Source organism: Antennarius striatus, chromosome 21, assembly GCF_040054535.1.
Source record: "Antennarius striatus isolate MH-2024 chromosome 21, ASM4005453v1, whole genome shotgun sequence".
In the NCBI taxonomy this organism is placed as follows: domain Eukaryota; kingdom Metazoa; phylum Chordata; class Actinopteri; order Lophiiformes; family Antennariidae; genus Antennarius; species Antennarius striatus.
The window spans coordinates 11,359,686-11,383,978 of record NC_090796.1 but is presented as its reverse complement, the minus strand read 5'-3'; the positions used below and the strand labels follow the sequence as shown (position 1 = coordinate 11,383,978).

Genomic DNA, 24,293 nt, shown 5'->3' with positions numbered 1-24,293 from the left:
AGTCACATTTTTTGCAAAAGGATATTGACTTTTCTTTTGAAAATCCCACGCACAAAAAATTTCAGCTACCTTAAAGCTTGTTTCATTTGTCCAAGATTTTATTGACCTTACAAGTATCTAACAACTTGTCAGGGTTCCACAAGCTGTCTATATAAATGGCTTGGGCTGCAACTCAACATTATTATTTATTATTGAGCTTTTCTTTTACTTCATATATATCTTTGACTTAAGTTAACACACATTCACGTTAAACATCATGCTATCAGCAGTCAGAATATCAAACTTTGAGACAAAGCCTTCATCCACGGGGCCTACAATAATATGTACTGTGTTCCAATTGATATGCATTTGCTTTTGCCCATCAGCTGCAAGAAGATATTTTTTCTTTTTTTTGAAGCAATCATCGTCTTTCATCTGTAAGTACAGGCTGATACCTCCAAAGGGTGAGGTGTAAGCCTCAATATTACAGACACAGCATAGATCAGAAGACTGAAAAAAGAGACATTGAAGCATGACATAAATAAAGGAGGCTTTCAGCCGTTTGGACAGAGGGAAGATGAAAGAGGAGTAACTTACAGAAGAAAGAGGAATTTGTTGTCCTAACAAATTCCTGTCTCTATTATGTGCATCTGCATAATAACGTGGAATCCGAGGAAAGTTTGTTTTGCTGATTCATGTCAGCTGTACCTCTGCGCTCCTTCTTCAATGCCTTCTTTCTTACCTTCTCTATTGTTCTCACAAGATTTCATTTAGTTTATTTTATAAAGGTAGAAACAGTCTGAATTGCTTGAATATTTTAACCACACAGGAGTGGTTCCTATAGTGAATGAGGAGAAACTATTAACTGCAACGTTTTAGAATTTTTTTGCTGGTGGTAGGTGGTCTATCAAAAATGTCATGTTCCTTTTTGAAAACACAAAAAGTCACATTGACAAGACAAGGGGATCCTTGTTCTACCTGTCATTTTAAATGTACTACTGTACTTCTATCATAAAGGCCTTTATTTTCCACTTCTCTCTTGTGTCACATTAGTTCCTTTGCCTTCAGACTCATAGAGCCCCTCGTCTGAAGTCATCATGTTGAGTCCCCCCTTTCTTATTCAGGTTTCTACGGCAATAACACCAAAACACAGCTTGGTTTAATCCAGCCATGTCCACACAGTCCTTGCCCCACAGCTGAACCCAGCAAGCTGCAAGGAGAAAGACCAGCGTGACTGCCAATAGCAATCAAACCGATCAAATCAGTTTTTGATTCTTTGTTAAGGCTCTGGTTATTAGCCAGTTATCTGCTACTCTCACCATAGAAAGGTCAGGCTGGAACAAAGCAGTCATATCACAGCCCTTCTTCCAATTGTGTGGATTGAAACAGAACCAATGGTTAATATCATTTGTATGTTTTATCCCAGACGTTTGGCGACCAAATGCTGTGTTTCTGTCAATTTCTCTGTCAACCAGAGCAGATGCACCTTGACTCTGTGACACCGCATAAAGCAGTTGTTCAAACATTGGTTCATTGGTCTCAATTCTGCTTTTTCCCATCACTTCCCGTTGAGGTGGGATTGTAGATTTTCTCACAGGATGTTTAGTGTATCTGCCGAACATTGATTTCTGTTAAAACAGAATTAATGGAGATGTTTCCCTCATTCAGAAGAACTGATCTTGTTAAGATATTTGTCACGAACATAATTTAATTTGCACAAATAGGCAGTCGAACATTTTGATTGTCATATGCATAGTGTGGTGTTATCAGTGCATTAGCATTAGCAGTTTTACTGTAAAATTTAATTCTGCTTTGTGTTGCTGAATCAACACATGTTTGCAAGTTGAGCTGCAGTATCCGAAAACTGCTGTCTCTCAACTCGAATACCAAACAGATGAAACCACAGTCGGATAAACAGCCAAGCAACAAGTAACGGTGACAACTCCACTGTAACATTGTTTAATGACTTTTGCAGTAAGCTGAGTCAGCAATGTTATAATCATGTTAATTAAGTAAAGACTGTGGTGCTTTATTGTTTGCCAGCACAACATCAGCATTTTACATTGTTGTGCATTTTTTCAGATGAAGTTTTGGCCCTCGGATAGCTTGTTACACAGGATTGACTTCTCCCAGCTTCATGTAAGACACACGGTAGATGAATTTGTCCATGATTGCATGACTGATCCCAACAAATGGTATAATGAGATCAGGAAACCACTTAACCTGGGTGGAAGTCTGATTGTATTGAGAAGACAAGCAGGTCTTCATGAAACATGAAAAACTTGTCAAAATTGATGCAAGTCCTCTCCTGCTGCCAAGATTCTAAAAAGACTCAATTTTTTATTAGAAAAATATGTTCAAATTCAGCAAGGAGAATGGAAGAATGTCTTGTTTTAGTAATGGAAAACCCATTTTCACAAAAGGTTTAAACATGGATTTTTTGAATGCAGTCTTATCTTGCTCCAGCAGGATTTGGTTGCTTCATTTTGCATGACTCCGAACAAAGGCTCTCACTAATTTGCAACTCAAGAAAGATTGATGTTGTCCTTTTCCAAAATGCGCAGTCACAATTTTTATGCACACTTAAGTTCCTTCTTCGAGGAACACCATACAGTCTGCTTCAGACGACACCCAGGAGGTCATCAGCTGTGCTTGAAGGCTGTTCACATGTGATCAGATCCATACGTAGATATAGATGCACTCAAAGACATTAAGAGATTGTGTTGGACATTCTTGGACATTTCATCCTTATTTCTTACCCTTATGAGATGATTCAAGTGCACTTTGCTGGTATGAATGAGTATGAGCTATCGGAGCACCGTACGAAACACATTATGAGTGAATATCTCAGGGGTTGGAGATTGGGTTTTTTAACCAGGAAGTATGACCTCAGGCATGAGGAAGAAAAGTTTCCCTCATGCTTAATTAATTATTAACACAAAATTCATTTTGTATAGCTCACTTCATTTTCTTCTGACTTTCCATGTGTATTGTATTTTAACAGGATCACAAAAATATGTTTTTGTTTTTTGTTGTTTGGTTTTTTTTTAAAAAAAAAGGTTTCTGGCTAGATGATGGTCTCTCCGGTTCCTTTTGGCCATTCAACAGAAGTGAGTTGTTTATTCTGTGGAGGCTGTGGTCACTCATTGTGGATGTGGAGTGGGCGCCTGGCCAAGCCATAGCCTACAGAGACTGCCTGCTACAGACCTCCCTGTGCTGTCAGCTGACTCTGTTTCCCAGGGTCCCCCGATCCAAAAGGCCATCAGAGTCAATTTATGCAAACACACAAAAAGGAGAAGCTGGAAAAATGTTTAGCATCGCACTGGGCTGCCAAACATTTGCCGTCAGACATCAATTTGAAATGTAATGAAAGTAAATGTGTGTGATTTTTAATCATCATAGCAACCACTGGACACAGAAGGGGGTCAGCGTCTGTTGTTCGAGTATATTTTAATTACTTTACATCCGTGGTGAATGTGTGTGTGTCAGAACCAGCGATGTTTTCCATGGTTCAGACCCTCCCACCACAGGGCCTCTCTGCAGTAGTTGACTCAGCTTGAGCAGGAGTCATTAAAAACAACTCAGCTTGTTGTAGCTCTGGGAAAGCCTCTCGTCATCTCCATAGGCAAAGCTTACCAGGGTCTTACACCTTATTTTGCAGAAATTTCCCCCTATGCTGAGATTCTTTGATGTGTGGGAGCATAGGAGAGAGGGGAAAGGGCGTTACTGAACTCCCCCACTAGGCTCAGCTAGTGATCACTTTGAGCCAGAAGGAGCCACACCATAAAAACGATGAGCTGACAGTTTTAAAAGATTACAAGCAGCGAGGAGCAATTTGCTCTACGTGTTGAAGGAATTTTGATTTACTGAATGGAGACTGAAGCATTTCCGTTGAAACAGATGATGATATCAGTGGTAGATCAATTTTTCTGCGGTGTGTCTGCCTTTATTTTTATATCTCGATATCCTTGACAAAGTCAAAGACTGTCTTAACTGGTAATTTTGATAAGATTTTTGTCATCATGTCCCCCATCTCGTACAACTTCTTCTTTTTAAAATTTTTATGATAAAAATCCTCAAACTATCATCAATAAAATCGACAGCTTTTTTTTATAAATTGATGGGTCCAGGATTTAAACATATTTCAAAAAATGAAAACATAAATGAACATTAAATTAAAACAGATCACAGGGACACTAACAATAACTTTAATGTAATATGTGTGGAAATACAAACAGGAATGATTGCAATTTGTGTAGGTCATTTACTCGATTTCAAAATAAGAATAAAGAAAAAATTTATGTATTAAGGCCATTCTTTAAAAATGTCATCCAGCCAAATCTTTTCATATAATGATCTCATGTAGTAACCTCCATCCAACTCCATTGGCAGAGGTTACAATGTACAGTAGCCCATAATAACTGTGACACTCTGGATTGAGCATTCCTGAGAGTGGAGTCTTTAAAATGTTATTATATTCTTCTCAACAACCAAAGAGATTGAGATACTCCATTGAGTGAGCATTATTTCCATCATTAAAGTGTTTTATCTCAAATTACTTTTACATGACTGCCCTGTGTGGTTAAATATATAACTATTTTCAAATTTACCCAAGTGGAGATAAAAATACAACATATTATAATATGGGGACACATTTAGAAAAAACATCAAAAGGTAACTGCATACATTGTGTTGGGGATTTCAAACATTCCAGAAATGCGTAACACCCCCTTTGATATTAAATCAACCTTTTAATAATGTCTCTCTTCTTTATCCTCTTCTGTCTCATCTTTTGCTGAAGTGCTCACACAGTGAGGCCCACTGTAGTGAGGGGCCTATTCATGAGGCCAGGAGACAGTGAAGGGAAACACAAAGAGCTCCCCACACAAGGAGGGCTCTGAGCTCAGCACTGACCCCTGAAGGATGTGTGTGGGCTGCTCCCAGACACACTGGCCCCGCTGACTCTGGTCCAGGCTCCTCCCCCTCTTAGCATGACCTTTCACTAAACCAGTGCAATTCCCGAAACAAACTCTGACAGACTTGGAAGTGTCAATAGCAACTGGATGGAAGTAATGACTGAATGACATCAAGTCTCAGTGGTTATTGCCTGTTGCCAGCTGAAAACCTCTTAAGAGTCTCTCCCATGTTAAATGTTGGCATACAGCGTGAAGTTTGAAGCACAAAAATGACGGAGTGAAATAAAATAGCTTGCACAATATTTTTAGGCTTCACTGTTAAAATACTAAAAAGTATTGCACTTTTCCTGGGCTTAGCTATGAAGTATAATTTTTTGGACTGGAAACATCAGTGGCTTTATTTGTGTGATTTTTGTTGTTGTTGTTGTTTGTTTGTTTTGTTTTTAATTAGCAAGGTGTGCTTCTTTAATTTTTTTCATTCTGCTACACTTCTGAGATCCTCTTGTCTGCCTGTGCTTCCAGTGCTGGACCATCTCCTGATGGAGCTCCACCGTTTCCTGCTCATCCTGGATAAGGAGACCCTCAGTGGGAATGCTACCATCCAGAAGGGCTTGCTCGCTGATCTCCTCCAGTCCTATGGAGCATCCAGTGGTATGATGGAATGATGCAGAATAGAACAATACACCAGATAGCCGGAACACTAGCCAATTCAAGTTGAAGTGAATAACATTGTCTAATCACAATGGTTCCTAGAAGTAGAAGTAGAAAAAAAGAATAAGTGTAAGCATCAGATTGTAAATAGCGTAATTGTGATTGCTAGATCGCCCAGCCATGATCACCTCCAAAAATGTTGTTGGTGGTTCCTGGTCTGCATTGGTTAGTACCTACCAAAAGTAGTCTAAGGAAGGACAACTGATGAATTGGTGCCTGCATCATGGACTCTCGTGGCCTGTTGGTGCAGAGTGTAGCATGAAAAGCTAGTGTAGCACAAAATTGTTGAAAATTTTTTTGCAAGTTGTTATTTTAAAGAAGTGTCAGAACACAGTGCATCATATACAGTGTAACACAGTGCATGCTGACCCTGTCCCATGCACATCAGAAGTGGAACATAGAGCAGTGGAATGGAATGGTTAGAGGACACAACAACTTCAAGGTGTTGACTTTGCTTCCAAATTTGCCAGATCTCAATCCAATCAAATATCTGAGGGATATACTGGACAAACAGGTCCAATCCATGGAAACCCCATCTTTTACTTCCAAGGAATTAAAGGATCTGATGCCAACATCTTGGTGCTAGATATCATAGAAGACCTTCAGAGGTCTTGTAGAGTTCATGACTTGACTGATGAGAAAAAGAGGTGGTTTTATTGCAATTGCTGATTGGTGTATGCACAGTACAGACCTTATATGCGTCAAGAAAATGTAAATTAGTAGGAGAGGTAGTAAGATATGAGGACTGTGTATCTGTTGATAATAACACAACTCCATATTAAGAACCGGGTAACTTAATTAACAAATAGTAAAACTTGAAAGTTAATATTAAGTTGACATAGAGTTCAGGAGCTGACCCAGCTCTTATTTTGAATAACACCATGAACTGAAATTTGTGTAGGAGAAGTGGATAGCATTTTATTCTTCTCAGCTGAGAAGGTATTTGGTTCAAATCCACCTGAGAACTTTTTAGTGTGGCATTTGTGAATTTCATCTAGGTTCTCTGGCTTCCACCCACCAATAAAGCCAATGCAGTTCAACATTGATCATAAGTGACAATCATCTGTCTTGTGGCCCTGCAATGAACTGAAACCTTTCTAGGGTGGACCTCACCTTGTGTCAGCTGAGATAGACTCCAGAGATATGTATGTATTTGAATATGATATTATAGTTATTAAATCCCTCAGACATTCAATTGTTTTCATGCTAAATGTACATTATTGACTGGATTAAGACAAACTCTATTTCGAACTGGAAATCATTTCTACGAAAAACTTAAAATTAACCTCAGACATTTTCTCAGTATTCTTTATTAATATTTGCTAATGTTGGGGTATTTATGATTACATGGCAATTAAACCTGGTTGAATTGTAACCACAAATAGTATTTATTTGTGATTCAAATTCCAAAAGTTTTGACTGGTGGTTAGACCACTGATTTGAATCAAAGCACATTATGTAATGTGACAATTTGCTATATTTTTCAAGTAATCCACTGTAGTATTAAATTACCTATTTAAGTAACCACTTTATTATGATTATAGTTTTACAGGACTATATTAACAAATTGGGTGGAATTCATCCACTTTCGGTACCTTAAAACCATGTTGCTTCTGTTGAATTGAATATTTTCTGCCAGCTTGCCTGAATCATTGTCAAAATTATCTGTCAAACAGCTAAAATCAAGGTTGTTCTTCCTGCTCACCGACTCTGGCACTCAATATAAAAATGTGGCGATCGCTGGTGGGATGAGGTGATTTATGCTTGTATTTCAGCTAGCTGAGATCCTTTATAAAACTTCGGCGTCACCAGAAACAAATGCACACTTAAAGTCTTAGCTATTTCTGCATTATTTTGTGTCACTTATCAGTTGTTATACAGACACACATTCACTTCTGAACTGAAAACCCCACCAAGGGTTTTGCTATTCCCTCTGTCTTTCTCTTTCTATCCCAGACTCCATCACAGAGAACTCAGCAACACACACCAGCAGTCATGCTTTTCCATGTTCAGGTCTTGGACTCGTCTCTCCATACTTCCTCTCCTGGCTCCAAGCTGTATCATTTTTCCAAAGCTGCAGTTATCCTCTGGGGATGCTAACTTCCTTTGAGCAGCAGTATATAAATAGATTTTCAAACTCAGTCCCCCGAAAAATCTGTTTTCACTGTACAGGCAAAATAGAGTTTCATTCCACTGTTGTTTGGTTTCGCCTCACAATATCTATTTCAAAGGAAAAGCTTTCTCCAGAGTACCGCCCAATGTAAGACTTTTGTTTGATTTCGTTCTGGAATATAATCTTAGTCAGCTAAAATACCAAATTCAATTAAATAAGGCTCCTCAACAAATTCCCATAACAGGTTACAGGATCCAACTGGAACCTGCTTTGCCAAAACCACAGGCTTTATTGTTTGAGAGAAGACGTTCATTCAAACTGTTTATGTGGCAACGTAATGGCGACGTTTTTGCCAACTTGTAATTACTCCACTATGTTAAGACTGACACTAAACCAAAAACAGTCTTTTTTCTCCCAAAGGCAACTTCAGTGTTGGTATATAACATATTGTTTCTTAATCTCCATTTATATCCCATGTAATTCCTCACATTGGAGTGAAAAGACAACTCCAACGGTCAATCACTTAAACTCATAATCTCTGGGCTTTTACTATTGCTATAATTGTTTTCTTATTTTGAGTTATTCTTACTTTGAGAACTGTTTGCTCTGACCTTTTCCTGCCACAAAATTGAATTATTATCACTTGAACTATTGGACTACTCTGATTTCTTGTAATTGAAAATGAATGTAGATATTGATTAAAGGCATAATTTGAAATAAATTGTGCTTCTGAAGGAGTTAAAACACTTTGAAATCCTGTAATGGTTTTATAAGCTGTATTATATATTTAACTCTACAATCTCCAAAAACATAAAGACAGATATGGCACAGTGTTATGTTTTTATGACTAATGTGCAATGAATTTCAGTCACACTGAAAGTGGGAGTCAATAATGGATCCATCTGTCCGCACAATAGGCTACTTATTTGAGTAAAATATCTGGAGGTTTGGCAAACATGATCAAAGTTTATTTGGCAGTAAGGTGCAGTTAGATGTTCCCGTCGGTGCTACCAGTACATTCCTTTGGGAGCAACATGTTCTTGTGAGTGGATGCAGGTTTTGTGTACAGATTTTCCTAATCTATTTAATATGGTGAGAGTGTTTAAACTGCTCCAGGCGCATTCAACTGAAAGCATTTACTTCAAAATAGGCTTTCATATAGAATATGTTTATTTTCCAATTGGTTTGGTAAAATAAATTTGAATGTGATGGATAGTTATTTGAGACAAATCAACAAGCTGGTCCTGCAGAATATAAGATATTATGCTAGCTTGAGTTACAGTGTTTGGGCAGCACCCCTCAAAGTGAAACTGTCTGTGCTCATCACCTCTACTGTCTCTGTCCCTGCAGGTGCTGATGAGGAGTATATCTACATGAACAAAGTCATTATCAGTGGGAAAGACAAACATGACAGAAGTGCGTATTTCAAAAATGTTCCTGATATTTAATGCTTTTGATTAACACTCCATCCATTTGCTCCTCGGCTGGCCCACCTGTCAAATTTTAGAATTCTGTGTGGCCCACCAGTCAAAATGTTTGCCCACCCCTGCACTAGACTGTTATTGGGACAATGGTTTAGATGTATTATGTACATATATTCTGGTCATGAATCATAATGTTACAAATCTAAAAAATTCACATTCTATTCTTGCATATTTGAAAGAAATGTCGAAGTACAAGTTTTATGTTTTGGTGTACTAGAAATGTGATTTACATACTAAACTGGGATTTAACCACATCTAACTTAGTTTGCTTGAGCTTTGGGATTGATTGTTTCTTTGAATGTTTGTGGGGATATTACACGTACACTGAGACTAACCTTTAAACAAAATTAAATCTGGTAGGTACTTTGAGTATTTGAGTGCATGCTTGTACAGCTAAAAGTGATGCACAATTTCACGTAAGCAGACTGAAAAGCTGCCATGAGCAGCAGTCCCCCCCCAACACACTCACACGCATACTTACACACAGACACACACAATGTGCTCCCACCCCTCACCCCCATTTCCTGTGTGTTTCTTCATAGCTCCTCTCCATCTGAGACTGACCTGTTTTGCTTGGACGGTGTTAAAGAAAGTGGTTTCATTGCGACCAAAGACACCTTTTTAGTAGTGACGCTAGCAAAGCCACATGTTTTGTTTCACAGAGTCAGTGGGAAAGTGGGGGGCTGAGAGTTATGGCTTCTTGATCATTGATAATATGGTAAAACTGCATTTTTCTTCCATTTTTCCGTCCACAAAAAAGTTGTAGTTAACAAGATTAAAAAAATCTGACAAATTCTCTTTTTCAAACTTCAATTTCCAATTCAATTCCAATTTTTTTTTTACAGGTATATATTTTGCAAACTAATGGATGATTTTTTTTCTCATCACAAGTGGATCCAAACTCAAGGACATAGTTGAATGCATGGATAAAATTGATTCCAGCGCCATAAGTTCTTCTTAGACATTAATCTACACCCAACAGAATGTTAGCTTAGCTTGGGATACTCATTAACCAGCACCCCCAAAGATCAAGAGAATGTACTGTACTTAAAATGGGTCATTTTAATGCTGAAGAAGGATATCTCCTATAGATAGACTGTTCTCTCTGTAGCACATATCTAGCTAGTACTGTACAGACTGTACAATTATTGAGTAGAAAGCTAATAATAATCAGTACGTTCTCTCTTTGATGACAAACAATTTCTTCAAGCATGAAATTCACTAACAGACTTCTCCATTATTTGATTGACGTTGATGCTTGAACACTAATGATAACAATGAAGCGTTTGTGCTCACAGCAAAGGACATTTAGAGGTAGTATTGAATAAAAATGTACATTTTATTTGCATGTTTAACAAGCTCTTTGTTTTTACCCTTGTACCAGGAAACTCGCTTAAAACAGGTACAATTATGTGCAAGGGGAATTTTCTGGTATTCACTGACCTCCCACTTTGTGTTTTACTGACGTAGATGATGCCCTGGTCAATGGAAAAGCAGGAAAACATGTACCTGTCCCACAAAAGAGTCTTCCTGACCTGCCGCCCCCCAGAGGAGTAAGTGATTACCAGTTTGATTCCAATAGAATGGATTATCAAGTGAAATTATTTGACTTCACACAGCACGCAAACCATGGTCTCCATGGTGGGGATTGTAAAAGCATAATTGACCCCAGCAGGGCTGCAAAACTCTAAATATGTGGGAAAGTCATCATGTAATTCAATGGCATGCAGAAGCAGCCCAAAGATATATTCCCGTTTTAAGTGTAATTGACATTATTCGGTCTTTTGTTACAATAAAAATGTTGTTACTGCTACACAGTATAAGTATAAAAAAATAATATATCGGTAACACATGTTGCTGGAGAATTAAATTGGCCAGACATATTTCCCGAAATCCTAAGAGTCACAAGCCTGAAGATTTTGAAACATATTCTTCCATACAACCAGTTATACAATCACTCATGGGGGCGACAGACCTGGGAAAGTGTGTGTCTGAATGCGTGCAAGTGAGCTGTAGTGTGTTTTATGATGACTGGGAGGCCAGTGGCCCCTGACTTGTGTGTGTGTTTTTAAGAGCATCTTGTCAGTGCACACATGCATGAACAACTAACACACATGCAAGACACTGCTAATATAAACTACAGTAGCAGCTGTTGCTAATCTGAACAGATGCTTAGGTCACCACATATGCATCTGTGCAAGCACAAGTGTGAGTGAGTGCACATGGAAGTGAATGCTGAGAATGAGGAACAGTTGTGTCATTTTTGCCACAACGTTGCTATTTTATTGTTACCATAGTCTGGTTAAGCAACCCAAAAACAGCATGGCACTGATTTTTAGTTCATCGTTATTTCACAGTTGTGGTGTAGCATCAAGGAAACCCTCAGATGTATCTGGTAAAGACATTTGTTCCATCTTCCCTTCTGCATCCAGCTGTGGTATAGCTGGTCCCGTCTTGGGAAGCCTGAGTAAACACGTCCAGAGTGAACCGCTCTTTGGAAATCCCTTCATCTGCCTTCGGGGCTTCCATTCCTTTTCAGCAATGGTGTATTCAAGGGTTAGCATGTGTTTCACTGTAAGCACAGAGTCTCCTCTTATCATTGCGGTGAACAGTGCACCCTTACTGTTGATGTAGAGTCCAGGCATAGCTGTCCACTGGCCTGTTGTGATGTTGTAGGTATCCATTAGACAGCGCAGGAAGTCATCAGAAGGCCCATTACGCATAACATACAAATTGTCCCTGTGAGCCACCATACAGTGACCATAGCTTTGAGGTTTTATCATAGTGGTTTCAAGTTTCCATTCGTTCCTTGATGGTATGTATTCATAGATATCTGTGGTGTCTGGTGGCTTCCAAAAGCAAACAAATATCCGACGCCTTGAAACGGCACAAGCTGCTGATGTTACAGGTCTTGGTGCATGATGTATAAAGGTCCACTCTTTTTTCTCAACATCATATCTCTCTGCTGTAGAAGTGATATTCTTTTGAAATTCACCACCAATAGCATAAAGTTGGCCATCATAACCCAGGAGGGTGAAGTCATACCTTGGTTGCTGGGGACCTGGAAGAGTAGTCCAAATCCCTGATTCAGGGTTGTAGCAGAAACTACAGTCCACTGTGTCTTTCCCAAAGCCGCAAGTGCCCCCTACAATGTACAGGTGATTGTCAAGCACTGCCACTCCAGCCATGGATGTGCTACAGAGAGTTGGGAGGTTTGTCAGATGCTTCCACTCTCCCTCCTTTTCATCAAGGTAGCAAACAACCCTAAAGGAGTCATGCAACAGCTCCAATGAAGGTGAGTGTGTGCCTATAGCAATGTAAGAAGCAGGAGACAATGAATGAGAATATTCTATAAGGTCATTAGGAATGATCCTCTCTGCTAATTCCTGTAAGTCACCAAAAGCATCGCAAAGGAACTGGGCAGCATTGTGAAAGAGTGCATGCACCCCATAGATGGAGGAAGCATGGTAAAGCAAGAGGCAATTGTCCGAGTCAATAATGTCACAAAGATATCGCACCAGACATGCAACCTGCAAAAAAGCAGCACACTCAACTGCCTCTACAAGAACGTCCGGGTCACTGATGGTGGGAAACTCTCCCCTACAAACAGCCAGGGTAATAAGGAACCCCCTTGAACTCACTCCTCCTTTCAGGTACAACTCATCCTGGTGGCTTTCCACCATCCCAGAGTGAAACAGAGCATGAAAGTAGTTGCTGTATCTTGCCAGAAAGGTCCGCTCCACAGTGAACCAGCTCCCTTCCACCCTCACTTTCACCAAGTCCTCTTGCTGTTCTTTGTGCTCTGGAACGAGGCCTGAATTCTGAGCATGAATATTCCGGTTGACTCCTTTACCTTCAGGCACTTCCATGATCCGGTGACCCCAGGAGTTTCTGCTTCCTAAAACAGGCTCTCAAATGACACAACAGTGTGTGACTCACGGGTAGATTGGCTATATTTCCCCCGAATTGGGCGTATGATTTCTTGTTTGTGAGGGTTTCATTGCGTTCTGTCTGCTTGGTCTGAAAATAGAGCTGTACTATAGATAGCAGCTGCACCACTTGCAAGCGTCAGACAGGGAAAGGAATACTGTTGACATGCATAGTAATTGGTGATGTGAGTGCAGGCAACTAATCATGACAATAATGACAATATAACTGTCTGGCTTAAGTACTTGCTGAATTAGTCATAATTTAATTCTGCAACACTATTTCCTCTTTAAATTCAGTTTTGTTTAACTTGACTGCTTTACCAAAGGATGCCCTTTTTATTTGTATTTACTTGTGCATTGCACTTATAAATAGTGTTTGTGTTCAAATGGGTGGAAACAAAAAATACAGTATGAAAGGTTTAGTGGAGGCTAGCGCGTTCCGAAGAAGACAAAATACTGTAATGGAAAAATAACAACAGTATGTGTACAGTCATGTGACTTTGTTTTTCTTCCCACAATGCGCTGGAGCGGTTTTTCTGTCATTATATTCATGTTTCATAATTTGAATATTTTGTGTTTTACATGAATGATTCTTACCAAAAGAGTGGGTGGACAGAGCGTTCTCCAATGTTGATTATTTGTGTCACGACCTTCTCTTCTGTGAGATACACTGTGAGATACACTGTGTGTGCATGTACGTGTGTGTGTGCGTGCATTTGTGTGTGTGTGTGTGTGTGTGTGTTTTCACTATGCCAGATTCTTGGCATGGGAACCAGGGATTTTCCATGTTTCTCTGACTGTTCATTTTTGGGCTCTTTTTCCCACTCTTTGTCAAAGCCCCTCCACCACGCCCCTATTCCTCCTCCGCCACCCCTCTCCTTGCTTTGTTATTTATGTTCTGAGTCCTCGATCCATTCCTTCTACTCTGTGTTTCTGTGGTGAGGATGTGTGTATGTATGTGTGTGAAAAGTGGTAGAAGTGACTGCATCGACTGCAAAGTATTCTGGTAGAAATAAATACACTTAAAGAACTCACCTGGGTTGGTCCCTTCTCTGTTGAGGACAAAAAAGCCAGCTTTAGCTTTTTTGGAGATGAGAGTGAAACAGATAGAGAAAAAAAAGAGATAACGATAAGTGTGGGCAGTGGGGTGGGGCGGGATGGGTTCGGTTGGGGGGGGGGGCATTCTTCTGCTACTCTGGAATGTCTGACTCTTTGTTTTAATTAATAACAGATGCCTGAGCAGCTTTTTTTTTGGGGGGGGGGGTCACCATTTAGAAGTTTGTGTTGATAGTGTTCCTGTGTATGCATGTGTGCCTTTCTCTTTAGAAGAATTGCTTCTTCTTATGATGCTCCTGTCAGCACTTGAGCTGTTTCTCTTACATCTGAGATCATGAACTTTCTAAAGCATCTCCTAAACAGTTAAGTGAATTCTTTAAGTCATGGTTTTGGTCATATCAATAAAACCACCTCAACATCACGTAGCCACATAACAGCAAATAATGTATTGGTCATACAATCAGAATTTAGTATTTTAACACCAAAAAGTTCATCAACTTAAAAAAAATACTCTATGAATGTATTACATTATGTATTTCATTGGTTCCTACGATCCAAAGATGCTGGCTCCATTCTAGTCTGTCCTACAACGTCCATCTTGGTTTTTTCGAGGCATTAACTTGACCTGAATCTAAATAAGCTAATTAGGCTTGTTGTTGCCTTAACTTATTTAAATCATTTATGGGACTAAGTTGTGTTTTTTCCGTGGCAGATGCTCGCATGCGAATGGAGGGTGTAATTTGTTGCGCATGCAGCTTGTATGTACAGTAGATGTCTAGATAGTACAGTATGTACTTTATGTATGCTGATTGGTACTCCAGATATTGTAGCCTTCTCAGTTTACATTACTTTATTCTTTTTTTCTTTTTCAAATATATTCTTTGTGATCATTTCCAACAATTTAAAGAGAAAAAATTAAAGATTATTTAATATTTTGACATTTTTTTGCAGATACTGAAAAATTAACATCACTATTTATAAAACTGACTGTACCCTGCTTAAACCACAATGACAACCACAACATCTCTGTTCCATACATTTCTACATGTTTTCTCTCCTCAACGTTCTGTTGCATGCAGTTTATTAGACAAACAAGTCACCACCACCATGAGTGGATGTTGGTCTACTGCATGATTCCAGTCATTCAGCTTGCTTACAACATCTGCTGTATATTCCTGGAAATGTGTCAGCCCACCAGTGCTATATGGTGGAAGAAAGGCCCACATCAGTAGTGAGAAATTTTGAATGAAAAATCCTGATTCCTTTTTCAATATTTTGTTATTGATTGGTTGCTTTGTTGAACATCCATCAGCAGTCACTAAACAGTGTATCAACGCTCATTTTTTCTTCTCATTTTGTTAATTTTCCCTTTATAAAGAGGAAGCAATATCAAATGTACAAACTTTATTTTACATTTAACCTAAAAGTGAAGACATTTAGCATATCAAACAGAAACTATGCAGGTTTTTTTGTGTAAGTTGTTCTCCAAAATGTATTTAGAGCACTTACACTTTTAAATTACACAGACTGCCGTTTAAACAGTTTCTATGAATAACTACTTCACATTCTTTAGTAAGATAAAAAGTAAGAAACGAGGGAAAATATTTAAAGAAAAAGCCTAGCAAAGTGGCTAATATTCAAACTGAATTGAGATTTTTCAGGAGCCAAGCAGCAGCGAGTCTGGTGGTTTGTAGTGCTATGAGAAGGAGCAGACAGACAGTCGTTACCACACAGGAGATGAGAGGAAAGACAGAAGTGAAGCCAGACTGCTGCATGATTTCTGGAAAGCCACAAGGCCCACACACATGTAACACACACACACACACACACACACACACACACACACACACACACACACACACACACACACATTAAAATAATTCACTCCTCACTTGCCCTTGCTCGCACACACATCCATGCTTTGCTGAAATAAGGAATGCAACGCTCTCCTGTACGGGGTCAGGCAAGGATTGGTTACATGAGGAATTCCCTACTTGTTCCTGATGTGACAGCTGAATTAGCCACATGTGCAGCACATGCTGATAATGTTACTATTGACGTGGACATTTTCATGCTTGCTGAAAATATTCATTTGAAGCTTCTACAATAGCAAGTCATAAAAAAACGTATTCAATGACCTTCCCCTTTGTCTTGCTTTCTCCTTATTTGTCAGGGCATTGTGGGACGGGAGCCATTCCCTCTACCTGGGGTTACCCCTCTGGCAGGTATAGACACTTCAGACAGTTACTATGAGGAGGCTCAACCCTATGGGGAAACTTTCAATGGTAAGAACTCTTATTACATGTTATATATTTTTTCTCTTTTTGTAACAGACACCTAGACTATCTAACCCACATCATTTTAATGCTGTACTATCATGGAAGCTCTCAAGGTCAACTTGATAAATAAGGTTTTCTTACACCGCTCACATATCTTTTAGCTTTATTTTCCAAAATAAGCATTGAAGTGTGTAATTGAGTTGTTAAAGTGTGAGGACAGACACCTGCTCTATTATATTTGTTTTGTCAGAAACTTCAAGCTTTTGAGTTTCTTAATGATGACGGCAGACTGACAACATAATGACACTGGCTTCACACTCTCAACAGGAGAGATGTTGTCTTCCCAGAGTATCTCATGCACTCTGAGACAACATAAATCTACAGAAAAGACAAGCTTCTGTCATTTGCTGAAACCACATAATTTAAGAGCATTGTGGCAAATACTTGTCAAGGCTCAAATGGAGCACAATGGCAACAGTGTTTGTTTGTTTGTTTTTACAAGAGAAGACCTCAGCGTCAACTTTGTGAACAGGAAGCTTCATCAGAGATGGTCAGAAATCTACCTTGTTACAGTTTCTAATCCACAATTTACTCTACACATTTAGAATTTTCATAGTCTCTTTTATAAGATTCTTCTTAGTCATCAGAAGCCTGGACCGCAAAAAAATCTAAAGATGGTTGTGAGTCGGATGTGGCCTCCTGGAAGGCCTCAGCTATGTCTGGCTTGCCAGGTTTGTTTTTATCCTGGTGACCAAGCAGACTGATTACATTTTAAGCTGTTATCAGCAGCTTCTAGCTACGATCATCCAGCTTGTCCATCACCATACTGTCAGGATATCCGTGACTTCATTTATCAGTCAGACATTTCTATGGAGTCACTTCCTCTAGCATCATCTATCAGATCCCCAAACTCTTGGCCACAGCTCAACTGCACATATTTATCGTTCTGTTTCTTTTTCTTCCAGTATTATATAAATTAAATTAGCATTCTTCCTCTTATACTCCTTGTATGTTAAACAATGTGTAGAATTATCCTGTTTTATATCTTTTTTCATCGATGCTTTAATTACTTACATCCAGATTTTCAAGAAGTTAATACCCATCCACTGAAGAAGAACGTCAAGTACAGGACACAAGAAGCTCTCATCGTTTGTTCAGCTGGAATCTGAATGAACAATATGTCTCTTACCAGTGTTACACATCCTTCTGGATTTTGTTCCTTAGATGATGGTGAGGCGGTCAGCAGTTCATACGAGTCCTACGATGAGGAGGAAGTGACCAGAGGAAAGTCACCATCAGCGCAGCACCAGTGGCCGTCAGCGGAGGCATCCATCGAGCTGATGAAGGATTCTCGGATCTGTGCCTTCCTGTGGAGGAAGAAGTGGCTGGGCCAGTGGTCCAAACAGCTGTGCGTCATCAAGGATCACCGCCTGCTGGTGGGTAGCAATTATGATTAAAATGGTAAATAAAGCATGTTGTGTAATACTGTAGAAGCTTCAATACTGCGAATCACAAAGTAGATGTTTCTTTTGCCTCTCTCCATTTCAGTGCTATAAGAGCTCCAAGGAGCAGACACCTCTGCTGGATGTGAGTCTGCTGGGCTGCAGTGTGGTTTACAAAGAGAAGCAGCTAAAAAGAAAGGAGCACAAACTGAAGATCATTCCGGTGGGAGGGGAAGCCATTGTGTTGGCTTTACAGAGCAAAGAGCAGACTGAGCAGTGGCTGAGGGTAAGCGGCAATTTTTCTGACTAAACATGTTGGGAAACAATGTGTTACAATGAAGTGAATCCTGCAGTTTTTATTATGGCATGAGCTTCTCCTTGTTTTATCAGGTGATCCAAGAGATCAGCCCGAAGCCTGCTGAAAGCTTTGACCACCAGCATTCTGTGTCTGACTCCCCAAGGCTGATTTGTACAAAGGTACACTTTTAACATTCATGTTTCAGAGTCCCTTTTGTTCACTGAGCAGACTACCTTTGCAGGAGGGCAGTTCATTACTGACTGGAACTGTTGATTCGGCCTTTCAGGGAGAGCTAAGTGAAAGACACTCGGTGGCTTCAGAGAGCGGTAGCAGCACCGACAGCCACATTGAGACTCCTGAAAACAAAGATGGTGAATCTCCTCTTCAGCTTTTAATTTGTCCGTGTCATGAATTGTTTAAAAAAATCATCTCACTCTTCATTTCAAAATGTGTAATGTCATCCCTACCACAGTGAAGAAAAAATATGGTGCAGGCTTGAAGTTCAGCAACCTCATGAACATTGGTAAGAAGAAACCTTCCTCATTAGAGAGCCCGGAGAAATGTGTGGACACCTCAGGTAAGCAGGGATCAGCTATGGATTCTATTCCAGTGTTGATTGTCACATAGATGCTTTTTGTATACTTTGAATCACTGATTTTGTGTTTGTAGCTCATAAAATACAATACAGTATTAAATGTTGTGCAAATTTTTTTCTTTGTGGTGCATGAAGAGCTTCATTTGTGACAATAATGAAATTGTAAATTATTCTATGTGCTGGTGAAAACATTCCTGACATAAAAATCTATCTCTGCTTCAATATTTTTCTACAATATTATCACCTAGAAAGAGAGACTGTAACCTCGTGGTTAGAATGTCTGGCTTTCTTCTGTCAGGCTATCTCAACGTGTTGGTGAACAGCCAGTGGCGGACATGCTGGTGTCTAATCAAGAATGGGCAGCTGTGGTTTTACCAGGACAAGGGCAAGAACAAAGTGAGCCAGCCGGCTGTGACCCTGGGGGGCTGCAGCGTTTTGCCTGACCCCAGTCCTGAGCACTTGTATTCCTTTAGAATCAACATGGAAGGCACACAGCTGGCAACGCTTGAGGTAGACAACCTGTGAATTCTCTACTGATAACTCTCTCTAATTCATAAGAGTTACTGATCCATTTCACTAAGCTTTGATTTTCAGTGCTTGGTGTAATTACCGCTGTTAACTAGTACAAATGTTTTTTTCTAGTCATTGCTAAGTGATAGGATAAATATTCACGCAACAACGGCAGCAATGGTTGAACACATTTTCCACTAAATTGAAGATAACCAGTTGGTTATGGTTGTCAGACTGATCTGGGATGTTATAAGCTGGTGAAGCTATTTTCAAAGAAAGAGTGAAAACAGAGCATGATATGCGGCATAATGCAGCACACTTCCTGTCTTCGATTCACCTGGGCTTCAGATGAAACTTTTTTTAGGAGAAAGGACCAGTTGTCTAACATGTCTGGAATGACAAAAACAAATGTCAGCAGTTCTGTAAAAAACAACCTACAGGAGCCCTGAACACCGTCATGTCCTCATTTGGAAATCCCTGCTTTAACGTAATCAGCCTATGTAATGTGTGTGTGTGTGTGTGGGGGGGGTGTATTCAGGGTGGGAATGTGCTGGGATTTTGGGGACCAGGGATACGCCCTGTTTCATTAGCCTTCCAGTACCACCCTGCCACAGAAACATTTTGTCATGGGCAATGGAATGGAATGTTTAGTCTTGAAAGCTCTGTCACATTTATGGTTTGCTTTATTCCTCTTTATTTAAAAAAAAAAAAAATTCTCAGTCCCTGCACCAATGATACAAATAAAATGATCTATTTTTGAGAAATGCATTCCATTATAAATTACAGGGTGTTTGAATCTCACATATGTTACATATAATTTACCTGATACATGTATTACTGGAAAATTACTTATGACTATTAGGAACATTTAATTCTCATACTAATATACTAATAAGACAAGAACTACTCAAGTATTGTTACTATGGTTGGCTTTCACTTTTACCGATGTTTGGCAGGACATATGTACTTTCGAGCAATTACTTTTTTGTAATGGCCTTAATGGCTTTAAGTGTTTCACTTAATAAATGATCTACCTTATGAAAGACTGAATAATATTCTAGCAATCATAAGACATGACATCATTTTTTATGTTGGTGTTCAGCATAAATCCTTGAGCAGCTTTCTATTTCATAGAACTGTATTAAATGTGTATTATCTGTGCTGAATGCTGTCCTTACATTCTCAGGCTAAGACGTCTGCAGACATGGGACACTGGCTGGGTCTCTTGCTGTCACAAACTGGAAGCAAGATGGACCCAGAGGAGCTGACGTACGACTATGTCAATGCTGAGAGGATCACCAGCATCGTCACTGCTGCCAAAACCTCTTTATAGTGAGATCCATATTTCTGTTAACAGAAAACTGATCTCAACTGGCTGCATACGTAGGCGAAGTATCTAAGCAACTCCTCTTTGTGCATTTGTGTGTCTCTAGCTTGATGCAGAGGAGATATTCAGAGCCAAATACCTACATAGACACTCCACCCTCAATCCCTAACAACTCTGATGAGCTGTATGATGATGTGGCGTCTATAGCTGATCCAGAGGTATGTTCACAATATAACTGCTTTATTTCCTTCAATTAATTATTTTAATTAAATCATTCATTGTATCATGTGTGTAAGATCAGAATAGTGTATGTACATTATTACTTTTTTTTATAACTTTGCTAATGGCATCTAAGTCCATGCATTGAAAATGAAAAATGATTCGTAAAACTACCTGGTTTATTTTTTTTAGGAATAAATCCAGCCAGCACCCTTGCTGAGATATTTGTTGTTGTTTAGTCAGTTTTAAGTTTCATTTTTACACACGGTCTGTTCATCTGGCCACTTTCTAATTGCATAACTTCCATGAAACACAGGAGGCTGAGGACATTGACCTACCCGACATGGAGGAAAACAATTTGCAGGAAAATGATGAAACAGACATGAAGAACTCAGAGGACTCAGTAGGAACAGAAGAGGACAATGAAAACAGGATTTACTTGGATCTGGTCCCTGTGCGCTCCTTCCTTCATACGTCCTGTGGTGCTAAAACTCCTCCTGCCAAAGATACTTCGAGATGTTCCCCAGTAATAGTGGAGGAAGAGGAGGACCCATTTTCTGAATTAAATGAGGTAGGCAAAAGGTATATGTGTATATTTGCTTTATTTTTATTACTTTTTAAAAAAGATATTTGAATTGATGTTTTTGTCTTTTATTTTTTCCCCAATGCACCAATCCCAGGTCATTCCAACTGACCAGACTGAACCTAACGCAACATCTGAGTTAAATGGAACAAGTTCAACCCCAGTTATCAGTAAACCAGAACTGGAGTGTCCCCAGACTCCCACTCCACCACAAGCACAACCAGTCAAAGCCACATGCCAAAACCAAAACCAGGACATCCCAAAGAGGACCAGTCTGGGAATTCCACAGGCCTTCAACTCTTCTTCTGGGGTACAGATCCTTAAAGGCCTAATGGTGCATACTTCTGCTGGCCTCCCTCAAAGTCCTCAATCCCTGCGGCCAAAGGCGCATACCATAGGTGAGGAGAAAAGAAAAGTGATGTCTTCCTTGCTTGGTTCCTGTTTCGAATAGAATAGAATAGAATAGAATAGAATAGAATAGAATAGAATAGAATAGAATAGAATAGAATAGAATAGAATAGAATAGAATGCCTTTCATGTCATTATACAAAAGGGTACAACGAAATTTTTTGACAACTCACTGTGCAAAAGGTTATATAAAGTAAAGTATATGAAGTATTAAGTAACTATAAATACAAAAAAAAGAAAAACAAAATAAAAAAAAAATCAAAATGCAGGTAAAAAAACAAGCAATTATGAGAATATATTTACAATGAGCCCTCAAAATTGTACGATGTACTGTGCGGCAGAGAACTTAGTAGCAGCAATTGCAACAAGGACATTGCACAGGGTTCCTAAAAGGCAAGGAAACAATCAGTATCTTTACTACCACCTCTACACTCCTTATTCACAATAGTCGGAATTTACATGGTTAAAATTGGGGGCCTTAAATTAATGAAGTTTCAATGATTAGATACAGTACAGCATTACCATTTCCTTCGATGCTGATTCTGTGATCTTATGCCACCATGGCTCCCCCTAGTGAAATCCTAAATCCTCTACAGTCAAAGGCATGACTTCAGACTGCAGCTCAGATTCATTTTACAGCAAAAGACTTTTAGTGGGAAAATCACCTTCATGAAGCTTCAGGATCTGCAACACTTGCTAAGATTAGCAGTCCCATGTAACACACAGTCCAGTCTCATCCATACTTTTCTGTTTGTCTCCATATTTACAAAACCCCTCCAAGAATTATAGTCTCCAGGATCTTTTATTTGCTATTTTGATGAACAAATTAAATGTTGAGGCGATGTGCTGAACATGGGAAGGTGCATTATTTGTGGGTCTGGGTGGGGGTGGGGTGGGTGGTGGGGGTCATCTAATGACTATGATCCAAAAACAGGACAGTGACTAATAACTAATCTTGTGTTCTCTTTGGCAAATGTCACAATACATATCAAAAGTTATTGAAGTTGTGTATGGCCAATGATGAAATGTAATTTAATTTATTTAATTAATAATTCCCAGGATCTCCCACTGCAGTCGAAGGGAAACTTGGCAAGAACCGCACTGAGGCAGACCTGCGCCGCTACACTGATGAGCGTGACCGCCTGGAAAAAGAACGGGAGGAGGTTAGGAACAGTATGGCAAACCTAAAAGAAGAGAGGAAGGAAATCAAAGAAGGACTCAGCACCTGCCAAGGTACACCTCCCTCACTTCCTGTGGTGCCTTGCTTCTCTGATTACAGACTGATCAGCTATCTGTTGTCCTCAGATCCAACGCAGCAAGCCTCATTAGAGGTCTGCTTGAAGCAGAAGGAGGAGGAATGTCGGGAGGCAGAGCAACGTAGAGTGGAGGTGGAACTAAGATTGGTAGAAGTTAAAGAGAGCCTGAAGAAAGTGGAAGCTGGGCCTTTTACATTGGGAACTACATTAGACAGCAGTCTCCAGGACACCCTTGTGGTTAGTGCACTGTTTTAAGTGTAAATCTGTTACATCCATGTGATTCTACTCTTTAGCTAGGGCTTCTGTTTGTCATTTTCCATCACCTAATGTGTTTTCATTTTACCCCAAGCCTAAAGCAGCAACACTGTCTGGTTCCCACGCATCATCATCATTATCATCATCGTTGGTATCATCGTCATCATCACTCCAACCCTCCAACATTAACACCAGTGCAGACCCAGGCTGTCCAGTCAACTCTGCATCGACACTAAAGATTAGACCCGCCTCCATCATGGCCACCAAAGGAAACGTCCTGCAGAAAGCTAAGGTAGGGCTGCAGATAACTCAGGAATACCAGTTGTATAATCAGTTGTGTTTGCATCATATTGTCAATTTCAAACTTTTGTGTCAACAGGAGTGGGAGAAAAAATCCACCACCTAGAAAGAGTGTCCTTTAACCCCTGAAGGCCGCAAGTTCCTCAGACCACAATGTTAAATCGACGTCCTCCCTCCAATGCCACTGGATAATATTAGATTATGATACTTCATTCTGCAGTAGTATACCATTTCTCCATTTATGAGGTCATTGACTGAGTAGCATTCCGGCCAGTCTAGCGATTGTTCTTGATAAAGATGCACAAATACGGTAGGATGTTTCCATGAAAACAACCAAACATTTAAAACCACTTAAGTCTAAGACAGAATGACATCCCTCTATAAAATTGTTTATTTTATACCCTCTAGATTGTAGCTTGGTTCATATATGCTGGTAGCCAAGATGTAAATATATTTACACAATTATTCAGCCTTTGGGCTTGTATTGCTAGCTAAAAATGCACTTTTTACTCAAATAAAAATGTACTGACAGCAGGATTGATTGCCTTGAAATTTATTTATGAGAATGATTTACTGTTTGCCTTAAGATTACATCTGTCAGCCTAGATGGTCTATTGATAATAAAATGATAAT

General features: G+C 39.5%; 2 protein-coding genes across 3 annotated transcripts in view; one reads left to right on the top strand and one right to left on the bottom strand.

Annotated features, from left to right (window-relative positions):
- The window catches only part of afap1l2 (actin filament associated protein 1-like 2), a 28,427-nt gene extending 4,233 nt beyond the window's left edge, over positions 1 to 24,194 (top strand). Inside the window, exons 2-19 of one of the 2 annotated variants that reach the window (XM_068305193.1) lie at positions 5,418 to 5,546; positions 9,070 to 9,135; positions 10,674 to 10,756; positions 16,362 to 16,473; positions 17,692 to 17,903; positions 18,016 to 18,195; positions 18,300 to 18,386; positions 18,494 to 18,578; positions 18,680 to 18,784; positions 19,101 to 19,312; positions 20,499 to 20,644; positions 20,746 to 20,857; positions 21,175 to 21,429; positions 21,539 to 21,839; positions 22,909 to 23,082; positions 23,155 to 23,342; positions 23,455 to 23,652; positions 23,740 to 24,194. In XM_068305193.1, the coding sequence (XP_068161294.1) occupies positions 5,418 to 5,546; positions 9,070 to 9,135; positions 10,674 to 10,756; positions 16,362 to 16,473; positions 17,692 to 17,903; positions 18,016 to 18,195; positions 18,300 to 18,386; positions 18,494 to 18,578; positions 18,680 to 18,784; positions 19,101 to 19,312; positions 20,499 to 20,644; positions 20,746 to 20,857; positions 21,175 to 21,429; positions 21,539 to 21,839; positions 22,909 to 23,082; positions 23,155 to 23,342; positions 23,455 to 23,652; positions 23,740 to 23,766 (2,672 nt within the window). In that variant the 3' untranslated portion in view covers positions 23,767 to 24,194. Of the gene's footprint in view, positions 1 to 5,417; positions 5,547 to 9,069; positions 9,136 to 10,673; positions 10,757 to 16,361; positions 16,474 to 17,691; positions 17,904 to 18,015; positions 18,196 to 18,299; positions 18,387 to 18,493; positions 18,579 to 18,679; positions 18,785 to 19,100; positions 19,313 to 20,498; positions 20,645 to 20,745; positions 20,858 to 21,174; positions 21,430 to 21,538; positions 21,840 to 22,908; positions 23,083 to 23,154; positions 23,343 to 23,454; positions 23,653 to 23,739 lie in introns of those variants that run through there. The other variant, XM_068305194.1, reaches the window with a different exon arrangement.
- LOC137588247 (kelch repeat and BTB domain-containing protein 13) lies at positions 11,359 to 13,345 on the bottom strand. Its single transcript, XM_068305198.1, has one exon. It carries the CDS (start codon positions 13,070 to 13,072, stop codon positions 11,555 to 11,557), a length of 1,518 nt encoding a protein of 505 aa, XP_068161299.1. The 5' UTR covers positions 13,073 to 13,345; the 3' UTR covers positions 11,359 to 11,554.
- Positions 24,195 to 24,293: the final 99 nt, after the last annotated feature.